This window comes from Juglans regia, chromosome 13 (assembly GCF_001411555.2).
Source record: "Juglans regia cultivar Chandler chromosome 13, Walnut 2.0, whole genome shotgun sequence".
Lineage (NCBI taxonomy): Eukaryota > Viridiplantae > Streptophyta > Magnoliopsida > Fagales > Juglandaceae > Juglans > Juglans regia.
This window is the reverse complement of record NC_049913.1, coordinates 3468795-3486428: the sequence shown is the minus strand read 5'-3', so window position 1 is coordinate 3486428 and position 17634 is coordinate 3468795. Positions and strand designations below refer to the sequence as shown.

The 17634-nt window shown below is 33.8% G+C and overlaps 2 protein-coding genes across 2 annotated transcripts; both read right to left on the bottom strand.

Moving 5' to 3' along the window:
• Nucleotides 1-672: 672 nt before the first annotated feature.
• Nucleotides 673-2274, bottom strand: LOC109007079 (15-cis-phytoene desaturase, chloroplastic/chromoplastic). Its single transcript, XM_018986607.2, has one exon. The coding sequence runs from the start codon at nucleotides 2242-2244 to the stop codon at nucleotides 808-810; it is 1437 nt and encodes a 478-aa protein (XP_018842152.1). The 5' UTR covers nucleotides 2245-2274; the 3' UTR covers nucleotides 673-807.
• A 6749-nt stretch (nucleotides 2275-9023) lies between these two features.
• Nucleotides 9024-14419, bottom strand: LOC109007080. Its single transcript, XM_018986608.2, has 3 exons — nucleotides 14101-14419; nucleotides 13105-13251; nucleotides 9024-11549 (listed from the first exon to the last, which is right to left on the bottom strand). Exon 3 carries the CDS (start codon nucleotides 11189-11191, stop codon nucleotides 9254-9256), a length of 1938 nt encoding a protein of 645 aa, XP_018842153.1. The 5' UTR covers nucleotides 11192-11549; nucleotides 13105-13251; nucleotides 14101-14419; the 3' UTR covers nucleotides 9024-9253.
• Nucleotides 14420-17634: the final 3215 nt, after the last annotated feature.

Sequence of the window (17634 nt, the reverse complement as noted above, 5' to 3'; positions counted from 1 at the left end):
GAGTAATTAATAATTTTGAAATTTTTTTTATTTTTTTAATTATGAATTTATTTTATTTTATCATATTTTACTATTCATAATATTATATATTAATTAGTAATTGTATTCTAATTAAATTTTTTTAATTGTCATTTAAAATGGAGAGAGAAATAATTGATATTAAAATGAGAGAGAAAAAAAGAATATAAAATAGATTTGATGAATGAATAGTTCCTTTCAAATTTAGAAATTATTTTAGATATTACTGTAGCTAATCCAATGAGAATGCTCTAAAGGGATTGTAGTACGAGCTTGGCTAGACATGATGTTGTTACAGTATGAGAAATGCTTTGTTATCGGATTCGGGATCTAAAATATGTTTTGAATGAAATTTTTTTTTTTTTTAACTGAATGATTAAAAAAATATTTTTTAATAATATTATAAATTTTTTATTTTTTTTAAATATTTATGATGATTAAAAAAATACATAAAAAAAATATTCTTTTTATAACACTTTTTAAATCTCGAATTCAGGATGTATAGCAATACTCTTGTAGTATTTACATGATGTTGTTGAATTAATAAATAGTAACCAAATTCAAAAGTAAGAATACTCCACCTTTTAATAGGGAAGTCCATCCAAATGATTATAATTCCAAGACAATGGATGCAAACAACAATTAAACCCTTTGCGTTCGGACAAAGCAAGATTTTGATAAAACATTCAGGTTTAGCCAAAAAAACAAATGTGGTCTGTCCAAAAATAACATTAGAGAAAGCACAATTACAAGAAGGAAATGAGCCAATAAATTAATCAAATTGAAATCTCAGGACCGAACCAAAGCCCTGTCACTAAGTAAAGCTTCTACCGCTCTCCTCCCTGAAACCAAAGCCCCATCAAATGTGGCCGAAGTCAAATGGTCACCACACACGTACACGCCCGACCCAAATCTAGGATTTTTCATCAAATCAGTTGGCGGGCGTTGATTCGGTTGTGCAAAACCGATCCGATACGTTTTCAAATGCCTCCACGTCCCCACCATTGGAGCGCCAAACCACCCCGAGAGCTCACGAACAACCTCAGACGTCAGATCGTCATCCGACACGCCCTCGTACATACCGATCAACGACACCGACACTAGGGCCTTGTCGGGTGGACCATACGACGGAGCCACATTTGTGGCAAAGAACATGTTATTCACAATGCCATTGCCCGACCCGTTAAGATACAATACCGGGTCTCCTACCGGAACTTGAGCCCTGTCGGCAGTAAAATACAAGCAAACCGTACTTCGAGCCCCTTTTTGCTTCACCGGTTCGCTCCTTCCCGGCAAAAGCTTAGCGGCTTGTGGTTCTTCAACCGCCACTATGACACCAAGCTCGCTCCTAAAAACTTCACCGTTCTCTAGCCTCACACTAGGCGAAGCAGAATCAGAAACTGAGTCATCAAAATAGACGGAGACGACCTTCGAATTCAACAAGATCGAATTGGGAGGCAATCTCGCAGCCAGTTGTTGGGGAATAGCGCCGATGCCATTCGCCGGAAGAGTATTGTCGCCGAGAGCAAGGCACTTGAAGATAAAATCGAACAATCTCGACGTTGTATCGAGCTCTTTATCGAAGAAAATCCCTCCAAAGAAAGGGCGAAAGAAGCTACCGATTACGGAATCAGAGAACCCGAGCTTCCTCAACAAGTCAATGGTGGAAACCTCCTTCGAACTGAGAATTTCCTCGTCGGATTTGCTCAAAACCCGAATCCTCGTGGACGCAATCAGTAATTTATCGAGAATGGACCCAATGGGGTTTGCGAGTGATTGTAAGGAGTCCCAGAAGTGGCGCAGAGGATCGGAGACGGTGTGGAACTGGCCATTGTAATAAACGCGAGCGCCGGAGTAGAACTTGTGAAGGTTTAAGGCTGAGTAGTCGAGGAGTTTTTGGGCCTCAGGGTAGCCGGTGATGAAGATTTGGAAACCGCGGTCCAAAAGAAAGCCTTGAACTTTGTCAGTTCGGACACGGCCGCCAACGGCGTCGGAAGCTTCGAGGAGGAGGAAGGGGATGTTCTGGGAGTTGAGGTGCGTGGCGGCAGCGAGACCGGCGAGGCCAGCTCCGATGACGATGACGCCGGAATTTTTGGGGTTCGGTTGTGGGAATGATGATGATGCTCGAGGTTTAAACCGGGCGCGGTGGTGGTGGGTGTTTTGGGTCGAGGGAGAGAGGAGGGACGAGGGAATGAAGTGACGGAGAGATAGATGGAGCAGAGTCATTCTTGGATGAGGTTTTGGCTTGCGATGATAGAAAGGCCACCGTTTCCTTTGCTTTGCCTTTCTGGACTGACTTTTGTCGTTGGACGTGCTCACGTGGCATACTTGTCCACGTGGCTCGAGTCTTGGATAAGGTTTAGGGGTGATAAATGGTCCGATTGGACCGGATCGATCGTTTCGGTCCGGATTGGATCGAGACTTAGACCAGTCCGGTTCGGTCCATATTTTAGAGGATCGAAAACATTCGGTCCGGTCTACGGTCCACAGTTTTTTCGGATCAGACTGGACCGGATCGGATGAAAAATTAAAAAAAATATATTTTTTATATATATTTTATATATAATAATTGTACAATTAACAATATAAATTTTTAAATATATTATTAATACTTGTTAATATTCTATAAATTAACAATATTTTATATATATCTTCATCTAACTTATCACTATTAATAATATAAAATTTTAAATATGTTATTAACACTTGTTAATATTCTATGAATTAATAAATATATAATATCAATTAGTTAATTATATAGTAATTATATAAATTAATAATATAATTTTCATCTAATTTATTATCATTGACCATATAAAATATTTTTTTATTGAGTTTGTTACATAATCCACATTAATAAGTCACTTAATTTAATTTAATATTTTAAATAAATTTTTTTATTAATTATTTAAAAAATTAAAAGAAAAAACAAAGACCGGACCAAACCGATAGCTATCGGTCCGATCCAGTCCCTTTGGGAATTCGGTCCGGTCCGGTCCGGAAAAATGATGGATCGAAAATTTTCGATTCATCACCGGACCAGACCGTTTGCAGCCCTAATAAGGTTATACCGCGAGAAATAAAGACATCAGTAGTGTCGTAAAAAACTTGGAGTCAAGTATTTGGTCGTGCACAGCACAAGTTAGAAATGGAGTTAAAAATCCATCCCTAGGGTATTGTCATTGATTTCATCAAAAGCCTAACTAAATATAAAATATGATGAATTTCATTAAAAGATAGCTGCATTAGATTAGCCAAAAGGATAAATGTAAAACTTTGAGGTACAGTAAATATATAGGTTTATTCAAATTTGAAGAGCTACTATTCATTTATCAAATCTATTTTTTATTCACTTTTAATCTCTAATGGTCTTTTTTATTCAAATTTAGGGTATGTTTGGGTACCAAACTACTCTCAACACTTTCCAAGTATTCTCGTACTTTTGAAAATACTTCACATGCCAAACAACATAAAATACTCTCAATGGGACCCACAAACCCACTTCAATCTCTACTCATAACTATTCACAAACATTCTATAATACTTATCACTATTATATATAAATAAAAAATAAAATCACTATAATATTTATCACTATTAAATATAAATAAAAAAAATCACTATAATATATAAATAAAAAATAAAATCACTATAATATATAAATAAAAAATAAAATCACTATAATATTTATCACTATTAAATATAAATAAAAAAAATCATTATAATATATAAATAATAAAAAATCACTATAATATATAAATAAAAAATAAAATCACTATAATATATAAATAAAAAATAAAATCACTATAATATATAAATAAAAAATAAAATCATTATAATATATGAATAAAAAATAAAATCACTATAATATATAAATAAAAAATGAAATCACTATAATATATAAATAAAAAATAAAATCACTATAATATATAAATAAAAAATAAAATCACTATAATATTTATCACTATTAAATATAAATAAAAAATAAAATCATTATAATATATAAATAAAAAATAAAATCACTATTATATATAAATAAAAAATAAAATCACTAAAATATATAAATAAAAAATAAAATCACTATAATATATAAATAAAAAATAAAATCACAATAATATATAAATAATAAAATAAAATAACTATAATATATAAATAAAAAATAATCACTATTATATATAAATAAAAAATAAAATCGCTATAATATATAAATAAAAAATAAAATCACTATAATATATAAATAAAAAATATTTATCACTATTATATATAAATAAAAAATAAAATCACTATAATATATAAATAAAAAATAAAATAACTATAATATATAAATAAAAAATATTTATCACTATTATATATAAATAAAAAATAAAATCACTATAATATATAAATAAAAAATAAAATAACTATAATATATAAATAAAAAATATTTATCACTATTATATATAAATAAAAAATAAAATCGCTATAATATATAAATAAAAAATAAAATCACTATAATATATAAATAAAAAATAAAATCACTATAATATATAAATAAAAAATATTTATCACTATTATATATAAATAAAAAATAAAATCGCTATAATATATAAATAAAAAATAAAATCACTATAATATATAAATAAAAAATAAAAACACTAAAATATATAAATAAAAATAAAATCACTATTATATATAAATAAAAAATAAAATACTATAATATTTATCACTATTATATATAAATTAAAAATAAAATCACTATAATATATAAATAAAAAATAACATTACTATAATATTTATCACTATATATATATATAAATAAAATCATTATAATATTTATCACTATTATATATAAATTAAAAATAAAATCATTATAATATTTATCATTATTATATATAAATTAAAAATAAAATCATTATAATATTTATCATTATTATATATAAAAGTAAAATAAAATCACTACAATATTTATTAATATTAAAAAATCACTATAATAAAATCATTATAATATTTATTATTAAAAATCAAATCACTATAATATTTATGGGACCCACACATTTTTCAACTACCTACTCAAAAGTCAACAACTCAACATACTTCACACATCCAAACAACTCAAAATACTCTCAATGGGACCCACAAACTCACTCCAATCTCTACTCATAACTATTCACAAACATTCTCAACACTTCTCAACACTTTTCAACACCCAAACTAATCTCTAACTGTCTTGTAATAATAATTTAAGAATTAAATTAAATTATTAATTAATGTATGATTAGTATAATTATAAAATATGAAAAAATATATATATATTATTATTAAAAAAAATATTATTATATTATTATTTTGATGAATTCAATAGTTAATTCAATATGGAGTTATGGATAAGGAACTTTTAGATATATGAAAAACATGTACTTTTTATCAAAATTTGAAAATAAATTTGATGAATCCAATACTAATGCTCTTAACTGGAAGCCTAGAAGCGGGGAGTGGCACGATCAAAACACCCCATGCTGTAATGTTGCATTGCTGTTGTAGTATTTCCACGGTTCCACCCGAATGCAGAGCAGCAGAGTACTGTTAAGTTGGAAGTTATTTATCAAAACTGCCCCTTGCAATAACGATTTGGAAAAACCTACTCCTCCCGTTGGAGCAATCGTTGGCAGCACTTGTTGGAATTTTTTTATTATTTAATATTAAAGAATTATTTTTTAATAATATCATAATTTTTTAAAAAAAATATTAAAAAGTATTAAAAAATTACATATAAAAAAAAAGTAAAAAAAAAACTACTATAACTACTAACAGTAACTCCCAACGAGAGCTGGGAGTAGTGGCTATAGAGCTACCCATAACAATTTTGCATACCCGCAATCACTCAAGACAAACAAATAGTAGTGAGTTGAGATAGTGAAGTGAGTTTTGTGTAGTCCACCTAAAATGAGTTTAGATGTGTTTGAATGTTAAAATGAATTTAAATGTATTTATGAGATGTTAAAAAAAATTGTAAGTCACACGTGCAAAGAAGTGTTGAGTTGAAAAAAATTGTGAGCAACGACGAACCTATGAAGGGACAAGGGGCCATGACCCTCCAAAGTTTGAAAAAAAATATAATATATATTAATTTGTTATGATTAAATAGGATTATATTAATCTCATATTATGTTGGCCCCCTCTACAAAATTATTTTGATCTTATAGATTATTTTGACTCAAAAATAAAATAAAAAATATTTTATTATAGTTTTAGCTTTGCTCGGCTCCTACAACAAATTCTTGATTCCGCCACTGGTTGTGGGTCACACGTGTAAAGAGGTTTGAGTTGAGATGAGTTTAGTGATTTGAGAGTTGAGTGTTTGGATGTTAGACTCAGTTTAAAATTAGATTAAACTGAATAGTTTAGTTTAAGTTCCAAACAGGGACGAACTACAGACATGTCTAATGTGTTCTATAAAAATATATCCCCTAACCATTTAACAATGGTAGTCATTCCATCCAAATGTATATACTAAAACTGTTGAGGAGATAGTATTGTAACTGTGTCGTACGCACCGAGTGTACTCAACAAAGACCATGATCAATCTAATTCTAGTTGGGAAAAAATATTCCAAGTCAACGTGGAGTACGTATTGTTCAGAGACAGAATATGCACTATATGCATTGCAGCAAAATAGAGGTTTTGTTAAGCAAATGCCGACAATCTCTTTCTTGGAGTAGGACCATTGAGAAAACTTTCAATACTGGCATTGTTGATATCGTGTTTCCTGATCTGGGCAACTCCACGCTGTTGGTGCTCGAATTGGTTCTTCCTAAGATGAAGAATGGTGGGCTTGGGGTCCGTGGCACCTCAACGCTCAAATTAACCTTAGTGAATGAGATGAAGGGAGAATATCTTAAGGAAAGTTGTAATAGAATGGATGTAGATGTCAACCTTTTCATTGATTGTGGGAGTAGTCTATTTATACTTGACTGTCTAGCCTTCATGGTAGTGGGGTGTCGCTTTGTATGAGATCAGACGTTCATGCAGTCCACCTGTTGTGCTATACAAGCCACTCAGGTCTGATGGTGACTGCTCATGACACAAGGCATTACATTGAGCATACCGAGCCCCGAGACGCATTGAATGCAAAATGTCTTCCCTCATAGCTCTCTTATCCTCATTAATGCAACTGTCGGGCCTTCATAGTAGTGGGGTGTCACTCTATATGAGATCGGACATTCATGTAATCCTCTTGCCATACTGTAGGCCACTTAGGTCTGATGGTAACTGCTCCTAACACAAGGTCTCACATTGAGCGTACCGAGCCCCGAGACGCTTTGAATGCGGAGTGCCTTCCCTCAAATTTTCTCTCCGTCTCATTAATGCGGCATAGCCCCAGCCAGGCATTCCTACCTTCTTGTCATGTCCGAGCACTGATATATCTGACATTGTTCCTTGTCTAACCATTCTCCTTCTATTTGAGCCTCTTGAGTATGCTCAGCCCAGCCTAGACTTCATATTTGAGCTTGAGCCAGGGCCATTCCCTTAGTCCGGTCCAGGGAGCCCAATCTCTTCTCCTGATCTGGCCCAGGGAATAATACCCCTCACAAGTATTAACATCTGCTAGAGGCTTTTCAGGTGAAGAAATGAGGTAAGAAAGCCTCAGTGCCATCATCTTGGGGAGACCAATCGCTCCTGGTGATGGAAGTGGTGGGGGTTCTTCCTAGTATCTTCAGGTTTGGGGGCTAAGGCCGTTTCAGGTTTGGTGGGTGAGATGTTTGGGGAGTTGTCGCGGCTACTGCTGCTGTCGGGTCCTGATGAACAATACAACTTTTTGCCCCATATGATCCCTCACCACCATTGTGTGACTTGTACGTTTGTGCCTATGGAAATCGGAACAGAAACATGCGACGGACTCAAAAATTCAATAAATTAAAAAGAGAAAAGATGAGAAAATCGTTTGAAAGTAAACACGAGAGAGAGAGAGAGAGCACCAACAGAAACTCGAACAAGTTGGATTTTCAAAGAGTCCCGCATGCACATGATAGATTTTGAAACTATAAAAACGAAAAGATCAAAAGCATAAGTCGCAGTATATGCGCTCACAAAAAATTATAAAAGAGGTTCAAAATTGGGAAATAAAAATCCAAACAAGCATATATCATACAAAATCCACGAAAAGTCGAAACTTTGAAAAACAAAGGGAAGAGAGATATGAACAGGAAAGTAGACCTTAAAAAAGGCTAGTACTTAGAGTATTGGTGATAGACTAGTCAAATGTCAATGCAAGTCTAAACTTTAGCTATAAGTGAGAAAAAGCCTCTACATTGGACTAGCCAATGGTCCAAAACTTAAGACTTGATGAATAGTAAATCTTAAATCTTCTTCAAATATAACTAGCTACTATTCATAATGAAAATCAATATTTAATTATTTCATCACTTCCCTCTTTCTTTGAATGGTAAAATATGCATGACATGCACATTATTTCTACTGATTGATAGAATAGACACATTTTTTCTACAAAGCATGAAGATCTAAAAAATATATAAATTGTATTTGCAAAAAAAAAAAAATAAATAATAATAATAATAATAATATTATTATATTATTATTTTAACTTTATAATGGCTAATCCAATGTGGACTCACCTAGTCAAAAATTGATATTATAGCCAAAAATTAAGATTCTAGCCAAATTTTAGACTTGACAATGGCTAGACTATTGCCAATGCTCTTTCATTTGGAAGTTGAGCTCATCTCAACTCATCATTACAATTTTTTCAAATTTCAATATAAAATATAATAAACAATTCAACTTTTTCAAATCTTAAAATAATAATAATAATAAACAATAATATTCTAATAATATTTTATCATCTCAACTCAACTCATTTCAACATCTAAACCCACCCTTAGAATCGTACGCCGTGCTCGAGTTTCGTAGTCGTCTGATGGTCGATCGTCTCCCGAAGGACTGCGATGCTGAACTTAGAAGATGGGAGATTGGGAGGTATATATATAGGCTTCAAGGACAACGATTCAGACATATAATCGCATTTGAAACAAGGAAAACCGAAAGTCGCATTACAATAAAAACACCACAGTAAATATATTAACACTGGCTGATAAATTGACACGGATTTACCCACCGAGTCTTTTGAACAACAATCACAGCACGAAACCTTATGCACAGCTTAAAATGTACCCGAATAAACAAAAAATTAAAAAAAATAATAACAATAAAAAAAAATCTACAAGTTGAGGGACCAACTTCAGATCCTATCAAATGCATTCTTCAGATTCCCACCAAACAATGACATGAGACCACCGCCATGGACTCTCCCCTCTGGAACCATGAAGTCCAATCTTTTGCTACCTGCACCACTGCTACCTCCAATAACATTCGCATTCATTCCTCCCTCTGTCTTCTCAGCACTCAAGATGCTTGAATTAGATGATGACGACTTCATTGATAGAGGAACCAATACCAGCGGGGGTATGAGATGTGCTCTTTTTGCAGGCCTTTGCAGCAACTCAATGCTGGTAGGTGCAACACTGACTCTGGATAAAGAACTACTGTTTCCAAACCTGCTGCTGCTCCCTGCCATTGAAGCACCAGTCACAACACCCTGGAACAGTCCCGATGCAATCATGCCTCCCTTGTTTGTCTCCCGCTCCAGGACCATGCTACTGTGAGCAGCACAAAGACCGCTCTTACCCCTTGCAAATTTCTCACATTTCCCCTCTCCCCAAGTGCATCGCTTGCCCCCGCCGTGAGCCTTGCAGAAATCTGTACTCCCTTGGGCACTCTTCCCACACTTCTCAAACTTGCACCGCTTCCCTCCCCCATGCTTGACACAACAATCAGTGCGGCCACGTGCACTCTTTGTGCAACCTGGCACCGCACATCTCTTTCCACCACCATGGGCAACACAAAAGTTTGTGCCTCCATGGACACTCTTTGGGCAAATCCCACCACCATCAAAAAGGCAGCGCTTTCCGCCACCATGTCCCTTGCACAACGGCGTGCTCCCTTCAGCACCCTTGGTGCACCCAGCAAATATGCAACGCTTGCCTCCACCATGTGCCTTGCAGAACATGGTGCTCCCTTGCGCACCCTTTTTACATTCATGGTACTTGCAACGTCGTCCACCCCCATGAGAGATGCACAAACCAGCCTGTCCTTCAGCACTCCGACTGCAGTTTTCCATCTTACACCTCTTACCACCTCCATGTCTAATGCAAAGGCCTGACTTGCCTCGTGCAGCTTTGTTGCACCCACCTAGGAACCCACATCTTCTGCCACCGCCGTGTGCTATGCAATAATCTGTCTTCCCCTCAGCACTTTTAGTGCAACCCAAGTGTTGGCATCTCTTCCCTCCACCGTGTGCCTTGCAATAGGCAGTTCGGCTCTCTGAACCCTTGTTGCACCCTGGTTTTTGGCATCTCTGTCCGCCCCCATGACCAATACAAAGACCAGATGCCCCCCGGGCTCCTTTTGCGCAGCCGAAAAATCTGCATTTCTTTGAATTGCTGGTTCTGTGGTCTGAAGATGCTCCAGTAGTTGCTTGCTCAGAGATAGTGCCAACTGAGTACTCAATTGAGTACTCTGTCGTAGTCGATGGCTCGTGGCTTGACTGGGATTTGGTTCGAAGCTCTAGAAGTTCTCGTGTCGGAATCAAAACCTTGGTGGCATTGTCACTTCTGGGAGCCAAAAGAAGCGATGGCATATAGCCACCCGATTTCTTTGCTGAGGTAGAACCCTCATCAACAACAGGAATCACAAGATTATCTTCAGCAGATACTTGGTTTGGGAGAGTGAAGGTATTAATATCCATCTCCATTGAATTTGAAATATCAAGCACACTTGAAGACTCATTAGCACCTCCAGAAAGACTGAGTTGGAGGATTGAGTCACCCTCAGATAACAATCCCTGAGTAGCTAATCCTTTGTTCTTCTTGAAGGCAGCATTGTAATAATTATCTGAGCATGCACTTGGTGTTGGGCCCAACCCAAGTACCAATCGGCAACCGTCGTCTGAACCATTGGAAAACTTATCCCCAAGATTACTTTGGTTACACCCATATCTAACTGTGTCGCTACCTCCATAGCCAAGGCAATTCAAGCTTAAAGTAATATCGCCAAAGAAGTCATTGTCTTTTACCATTCCATCATAAGATAACAGTACCCCATTCTTGTTCAGATCCATTCTTGTGAGGTTGTGCACTAAAGCTCTGAATGTCCCAACTAAAAGAACACTTTTTACAACACACTACAAGCAGTTCTAAATATCAGAACTAAATCAAAAAATTCTAAAAAGCTAATTCCCCCACTAACAAAGCCAGACGTGTCTGATCTGTCCATCCTTAGTGTATATATATATATCAGCAACAACAGCACAGAATCTTTCAGTGGAAGCCCGTTATAAATATCTGATAACGTTTCTTGGATAGAAACCTTTAATAAGAATGGTTAATATGGATCTGCAGAGATCTCTGGAGCTGCTTGTGCTCCTTGCTGAAAAATCACACAGCTTCATCAACCCTCACAACGAAGACAGAAGGAGACTGCATTCCAAATTTTTTTAGTCAGTACTGCATTCCAAAATAAACAATAAATCAACTTGAAGGAAACCTGTATTCTCCTCGATGGTACAAACCAACAGCAATTAATTACAGTATTTTGTTCACCTAAAATCATTACGAGAAATGCTCTAAACCCTCAAGCTTATATGAAAGGAACCCTCAAAAGTGAAATACTACAGACATAACAGGTCAGTGTCAGTGGGAGAGAGACAGACATTTCAGAAAAATCAACATGATACAACAGTCAATACATGTGAGAGACGTATCTGATCTGTAATCACTGAATTCGAATAGGAAATTGCCATCTCAATTTACCATTGATTCAAAACATCATCCAAGAATATTGGAGAACACAATCACATTGTTTACATTTATTACAAGTCATGACCTATATTACGCATTTATGAAAGTATGTTTATCAGTCACCATAAGCCTCAATTTTGAAAATTTCCACCCTTTTAGATGGTGGGAGAGGGGGAGGTAAAGGACTGCCGTGAAATGCTTGCTTGAGGTCAAGGCTGCCTTACAAGAAAAATGTGATGGGATCACTGTAGACTGTTTAAGGTGATGGGATCAGATTCTCTTATGCACAAAGAAGGGTGAGGGAGACAAAAACATCAAATGATTCTGATTCTGATTCTGACTTAATTCCAAACCTCATTAAAAAAAACTAATAATAAAAAATTAAAAAAAAAAAAATATCCGAGTCTTCTTATAAACTCTTATTAGCTTACATTTTTTTTATAGGTAATCAAGAAGTTTTAGGCCTGGTTTCGATATAGAGATGTTTCCATCTCATCCCATCTCATCTCAATATCCAAACACCACAAACACAAACGCTTTTCAATTTCAAATTTTCAAATTTTTCATCTAATCATTACCTAATTATTACAACTTTCCCAAACTTCCAAACAAAACACAAAAAACAATTCAACTTTTTCAAATCTCAAAACAAAAATTATATTAAAAAATTATATTCTAACAATATTTTAACTTTATAATATTTTTATTCAACTTTTTCTCTCTCCTTTCCCAAAATCCCATAAACCATTTTAACTCAAAACCATTTCTAACTCATCTCATCTCAATTCAAATATCCTACTACTATTCACAAACCATCACAACTCATCTCATCTCAATTTATTATCCAAACCAGGCCTTATTCATAAAAGTAGGCAAAGGTCAAGTATGTGTAACTTATTAGACAAGATTTTTGTAAATGAAACAAATCATTAATCATAATACAAGCAGTAGAGAACAAGCTAAAGATGACATTTCGTGCAATCAATCTGAGCCGAGTAAGATAAACTATAAGTTGAGCAGCAACTCTTTGAATACTTGGTTTAACTATTAGCGCCAAGAAAAGGAGTTGAGGGCAGCGTGAAGATATTCATAGTGCACAAATTCATTAAAGGAACCAAATTTTCCTTTCAAAAAGAACATGGAAATAAAGTGCTAAAGAGTTCAGAAAACATAAGAGTCATTATCATATGAACTATTAAGAGAAAAAGTAAAACATTTGACAAAGACTTCTGACCTTCACTAACTTAATGGGGAAAAAAGCCACATCCATTTCGTTTGAGGAGAATGTGGAAGTTACGCAGCCCAGTAGTGATAAATGCATATTCTTCCTCCTGATTGTTAATTTGTTCAATTGATTAGCAAGGCCACAGAACTGTAGACTCTGTGAAATAGGACCACATAGAAAGGTAAAAGCTTCAGACTTGGAAGTAAAACAAAAAGCACTTGCATATGTAAGTATTAATAGTGAATCAAAGTTAGTATTTTTTCTTCAAAAAATGTGAAGAGTCTTCCAGTCCCCAACTTAGTCAGAAACTCAATCACAAAATGTATTTAGTATGTTAGATTTTCTTTCAGCGTAATTCGGTATATTAGATCTATAAGAAAACGCCTTTTTTCTGAATATTATTAGAAGATCAATAAAAAAAGAATAAAACAGAAGAACTACAAATCAACAAGAACTATCTGATTCCCCTCTTATCAATACTAAAGGTAATAAATCGAATACTACAATTTGAAATCTATCCAAAACCCTGAAAATTGAAAAACAAGAATTAGACACTACTGAAGAAAAACTCTAAATGAACCATATATATATTTAAATGAACCAGGTCAAGACCACAACTAGATCGGAGATGACATGGGTTCAATTGAGTATTTAATACCCAAAATCATTTACACTTCAAAAAAAAAAAACAAAGAACAAACGCAGAAATACTCATTGACTAAAAAATGACAGATTAAACAAATTTCTGCAAGATTAAAGTAAACAGAGAAAAGAAATTAGAATATCCAAAAACCATAAAACTTAACAATCTCAATCCATGCAGTTAAAAGAAAATAAATTAGGAAAAAAAGTAAAAACCTATTAAAAAAAAAAAAATGAACTCACAGGAAAAAGTATTCTCAAAGCTGGAGCATTAATAATGAAAAACCCGAGATATAACAAGTAAAATAAAACAAATAAAAGCAACAAAAACACAAAAAAGAGACGAATAATTAGCAGATTTACCCTGATAATCAATTTACAGAAAATCTAGGAAAAGATGGCGGATCTCAGAAGCAGAAGGATTCGTACTGAGGCCGAAAACCCCAGAGAAAGAAGAAGCAGAAGCAGAAGCAGGAGGAGGAGGAGGAGCAGATGCAGCAGAAGAAAAGCGATTGTAGCAGTGTGAGGAAGAGAGCAAAAAAAAACAAATCACGTAAGAGGCTCTAATAAAAAAACGGAAATTGACTTGGGCGGGGGCTGCCCTAGTTTTCTCCAAAATTAAACACAAAATCATAAAATAATAATAATAATAATAATTGGATGGTGCCTGGTGGCCGCTACTTGATTGTAAAGAGGTGTGAATTACCAAAAATATCCCGCTCTCAACGGGCCTAGAATTTTCACCGGTCGGCTCTGGCCGTCGTGGTGCCTACTTTTCGTTGAAAACGACAACGCAAGAAATGTCGGAATCGCTCTCCCCAGTCCCCACACAAAACGCTCATGAATGACCTAAAGAGAGGGTTGTTTGTCTTTTTAACCCACATGACGTCCCAAATATAAATATCAAAAGAAGCTGCTGAGGTGGTACCGAGTCTGCTAATGGCGCGCTGTACACGTGCCAACGGCTCCACTTGCTGAGATTATGGGCTGTTTGGATACAGAGCGAATATCTCACATCATTTTATTTTATTTAAATTAATAATTTTATTATTATTTATAAATTATTTCAATTCATCTCATTTCGTCACATTATTTAAATTAATATTTATAAAAATTATCTGACAAAAATTAATACCAGCAAGAAGTTATATCATTAAAATTATTTATATAACTAATAATATTTAATCACACGACTTTTGATTGCACTCATCACCCATATATTTATATCCTAATTCTTTATTTTTTAATTTTTATTCTATTGAATATTTTGATTGTTTTGTCTTATCCCTCCACAGCTATAAAGTAATATGATTAATAAATAATTAGCATATAAAAAATTATAAAAAACAAATTTAGAATTGATATGATTCATTTAGATTCAATATGATTATCAATATTTACTTTATAATAAATTAAGATTTTTATAGTCTCATGCATTCACATCAATTTATGAAGTAGTTTTTTTTTTTTTTTTTTTGTAATATTTTTCAGCGTACTTTAATATTGTGTTACTCAACATAGAATGAATATTATGATATAAACTGAGATCATATCAGGGAACAAAATTATTAAATGAGGAAGATAAGCTCCAAAAAAATATAAAAGAATTAGTGATTTAATTTGGGGGTATGAATCAATTATAAAGTCATTGGGAGCCAAAAAAAAAAGATAAAAAAAAGGTCATGAATAATGCAAGCTGAAGGACAAAATATCGTGAAGTTCATCACCACTGACCTCACAACTCTTGCTTGATGCCAAAACACAATTGCAATAAACAGATGATAAAAAAATATATAATAAAATAAAGTAAAAACTAGAACCATTCGATGCACATTGATGTGATGGAACATTTGTGGTGAAATCAAAAAAGCCAAAGCCAAATTGGGAGATCACCTTCGATGGTTCTCCTCCTTTGTCTCTTTTGTGAAATTTCTATTAGAAAAAATCTTTTCATTAATTATTATTTACTATTTCATACTTCACATTTTATAAAAACCACTTATGCATAAAATTTCTCTTTCTGCCATCAATTCCATTCTATAGTTGTTTACTTTATAAAATATTTTTATAAATTTATTTTATTAAATTAAAAAGTAGCATAGAAAATTAAACTCTTTTGTTCTTTTTCGATCTCTCTCTTTTGTAGAAATTATTATTTTTTCCTTACCAACTTTCTAGAAATCGTCTATTGCAAACACCACCACCAACTTTTTTTTTTCCCCTTTATTTATTTCCCTCAAACAAGAATATCATAGATAAAAGAAAAATGCTAGGGGTCCATTGGGAGCTCCTGCCTTTTTTTTAAAAAAAAATTTTACTTAATGATTAAGAAAATGTTATTTAATAATATTATAAATTTTCTTTTTTTTAAAAAAAAATTTTAAAGTGTTAAAAAAATTATGTGAAAAAAACTTAAGTTTTTGTTTTTTTGTTCACATAATTTTTTTAATACTTTTAAATATTTTAAAAAAGAAGAAGAAAATTCACAATATTATTAAATAACACTTTCTTAATCACTAAGAAAAAAAACTAAAAAAAAAAATATAGGAGCGGGAGCTCCCAACATGATCCATAGCATTATCCTAGATAAATATAAACGATTACAAGATATAAAATTTAATAGGGTAGAGGCCCCAACAATTATCTTAAACTAGTAAATACAATACAGAAAAAATAAAATAAAGATGTATTGTGAACCAATAACTTAGCTTCTATCCATTTTTTATAAAGGAAAGTCGCTTAAAGCAATTTTGAGACATTCTAATAAATAGACTATAAAATTATATCGGAAATCGCAATAGGTTATTATGTGTTGCATTTTGCGGTCTAGATTAGCTGAAGGAAGTTTTTACTATCTCTTCTTCTTAATTCTTAGTTAGAAAAAACGAAAATATATAAAAATAGCAATCGAAAATGGTCGAATTGCCTGACTGTCACTAGTAAGGTAGGCACGCTAGGCCACGCATCATCCTTTAAGAGAAGATAAAATTCGAATATAAAGGATCCAAAATCCCTGACCTCGATAGTGGCGCGCGTGACGGCAAAGACCACCGCCAATTGCTCATGGCTCCTATTTCACTTTTTTTTTTTTTTTTAATAAAGAAAATTAAAAGGTGGCTCAAAGGCCGGTGGCTGTAGCCGGCTGGGCTTGGCTTGGCTTGGCTTGGGTGGAGAGCTCCTTGGATCTATGTCCTTCTTTCTCTTTGTCAATGAAATTAATGAATGAACGCGTCACGTGCGTGGAAGTGTTAGGTGTTCCTTCCACTCTTCGAGTCTCAGTGCCAGTTCGCTGCGTCCAACCTCTCAATGTGCGGGGTATCTGGCGAAAGTTGTATCAAGTGCGCTTTAAAAATAGAAAGTCAGAATAACGACCCAATTAAAAGGGAAGGGTTTGAGATTTTTTATTTTTCAGATACATCGGCTACACTTGTGAACAGTGATGCAGCCTCAGTGCCTGTCTGACACGTGGTGGAGACACAACCCCTTTATTTGGACAATGGACAGCCCAACTACACAAGTGAATCTTCCCACCCCAAACGACATCCACTTCAACAATGCCACGGTGTCCACCATGTCAAAACCACGTGATTAAGTAATTTCATTGACGTGTCCATAAAGATTAACTGCGAGAACATGTTTTTCTTCTTACATGCTCGAGGGACATCAAACAATTTATAAGATTGGATTAAAGAAATTTCCTCCCACTCAATTTCAAGGGCAGTTCTGTCCATATTTCGTTAGTTTAGTTGACTCTATGTATAAGCAAATTAAATAAAAATATATATTATATACCCATAAAGGCCAAAAATTAAAAATTAAAAATTAAAAAAAAACAATGTATCAGATGTTATATAATATTCAATCTTAAGCCATCAAACCGGTTATATCTTCCAGCGA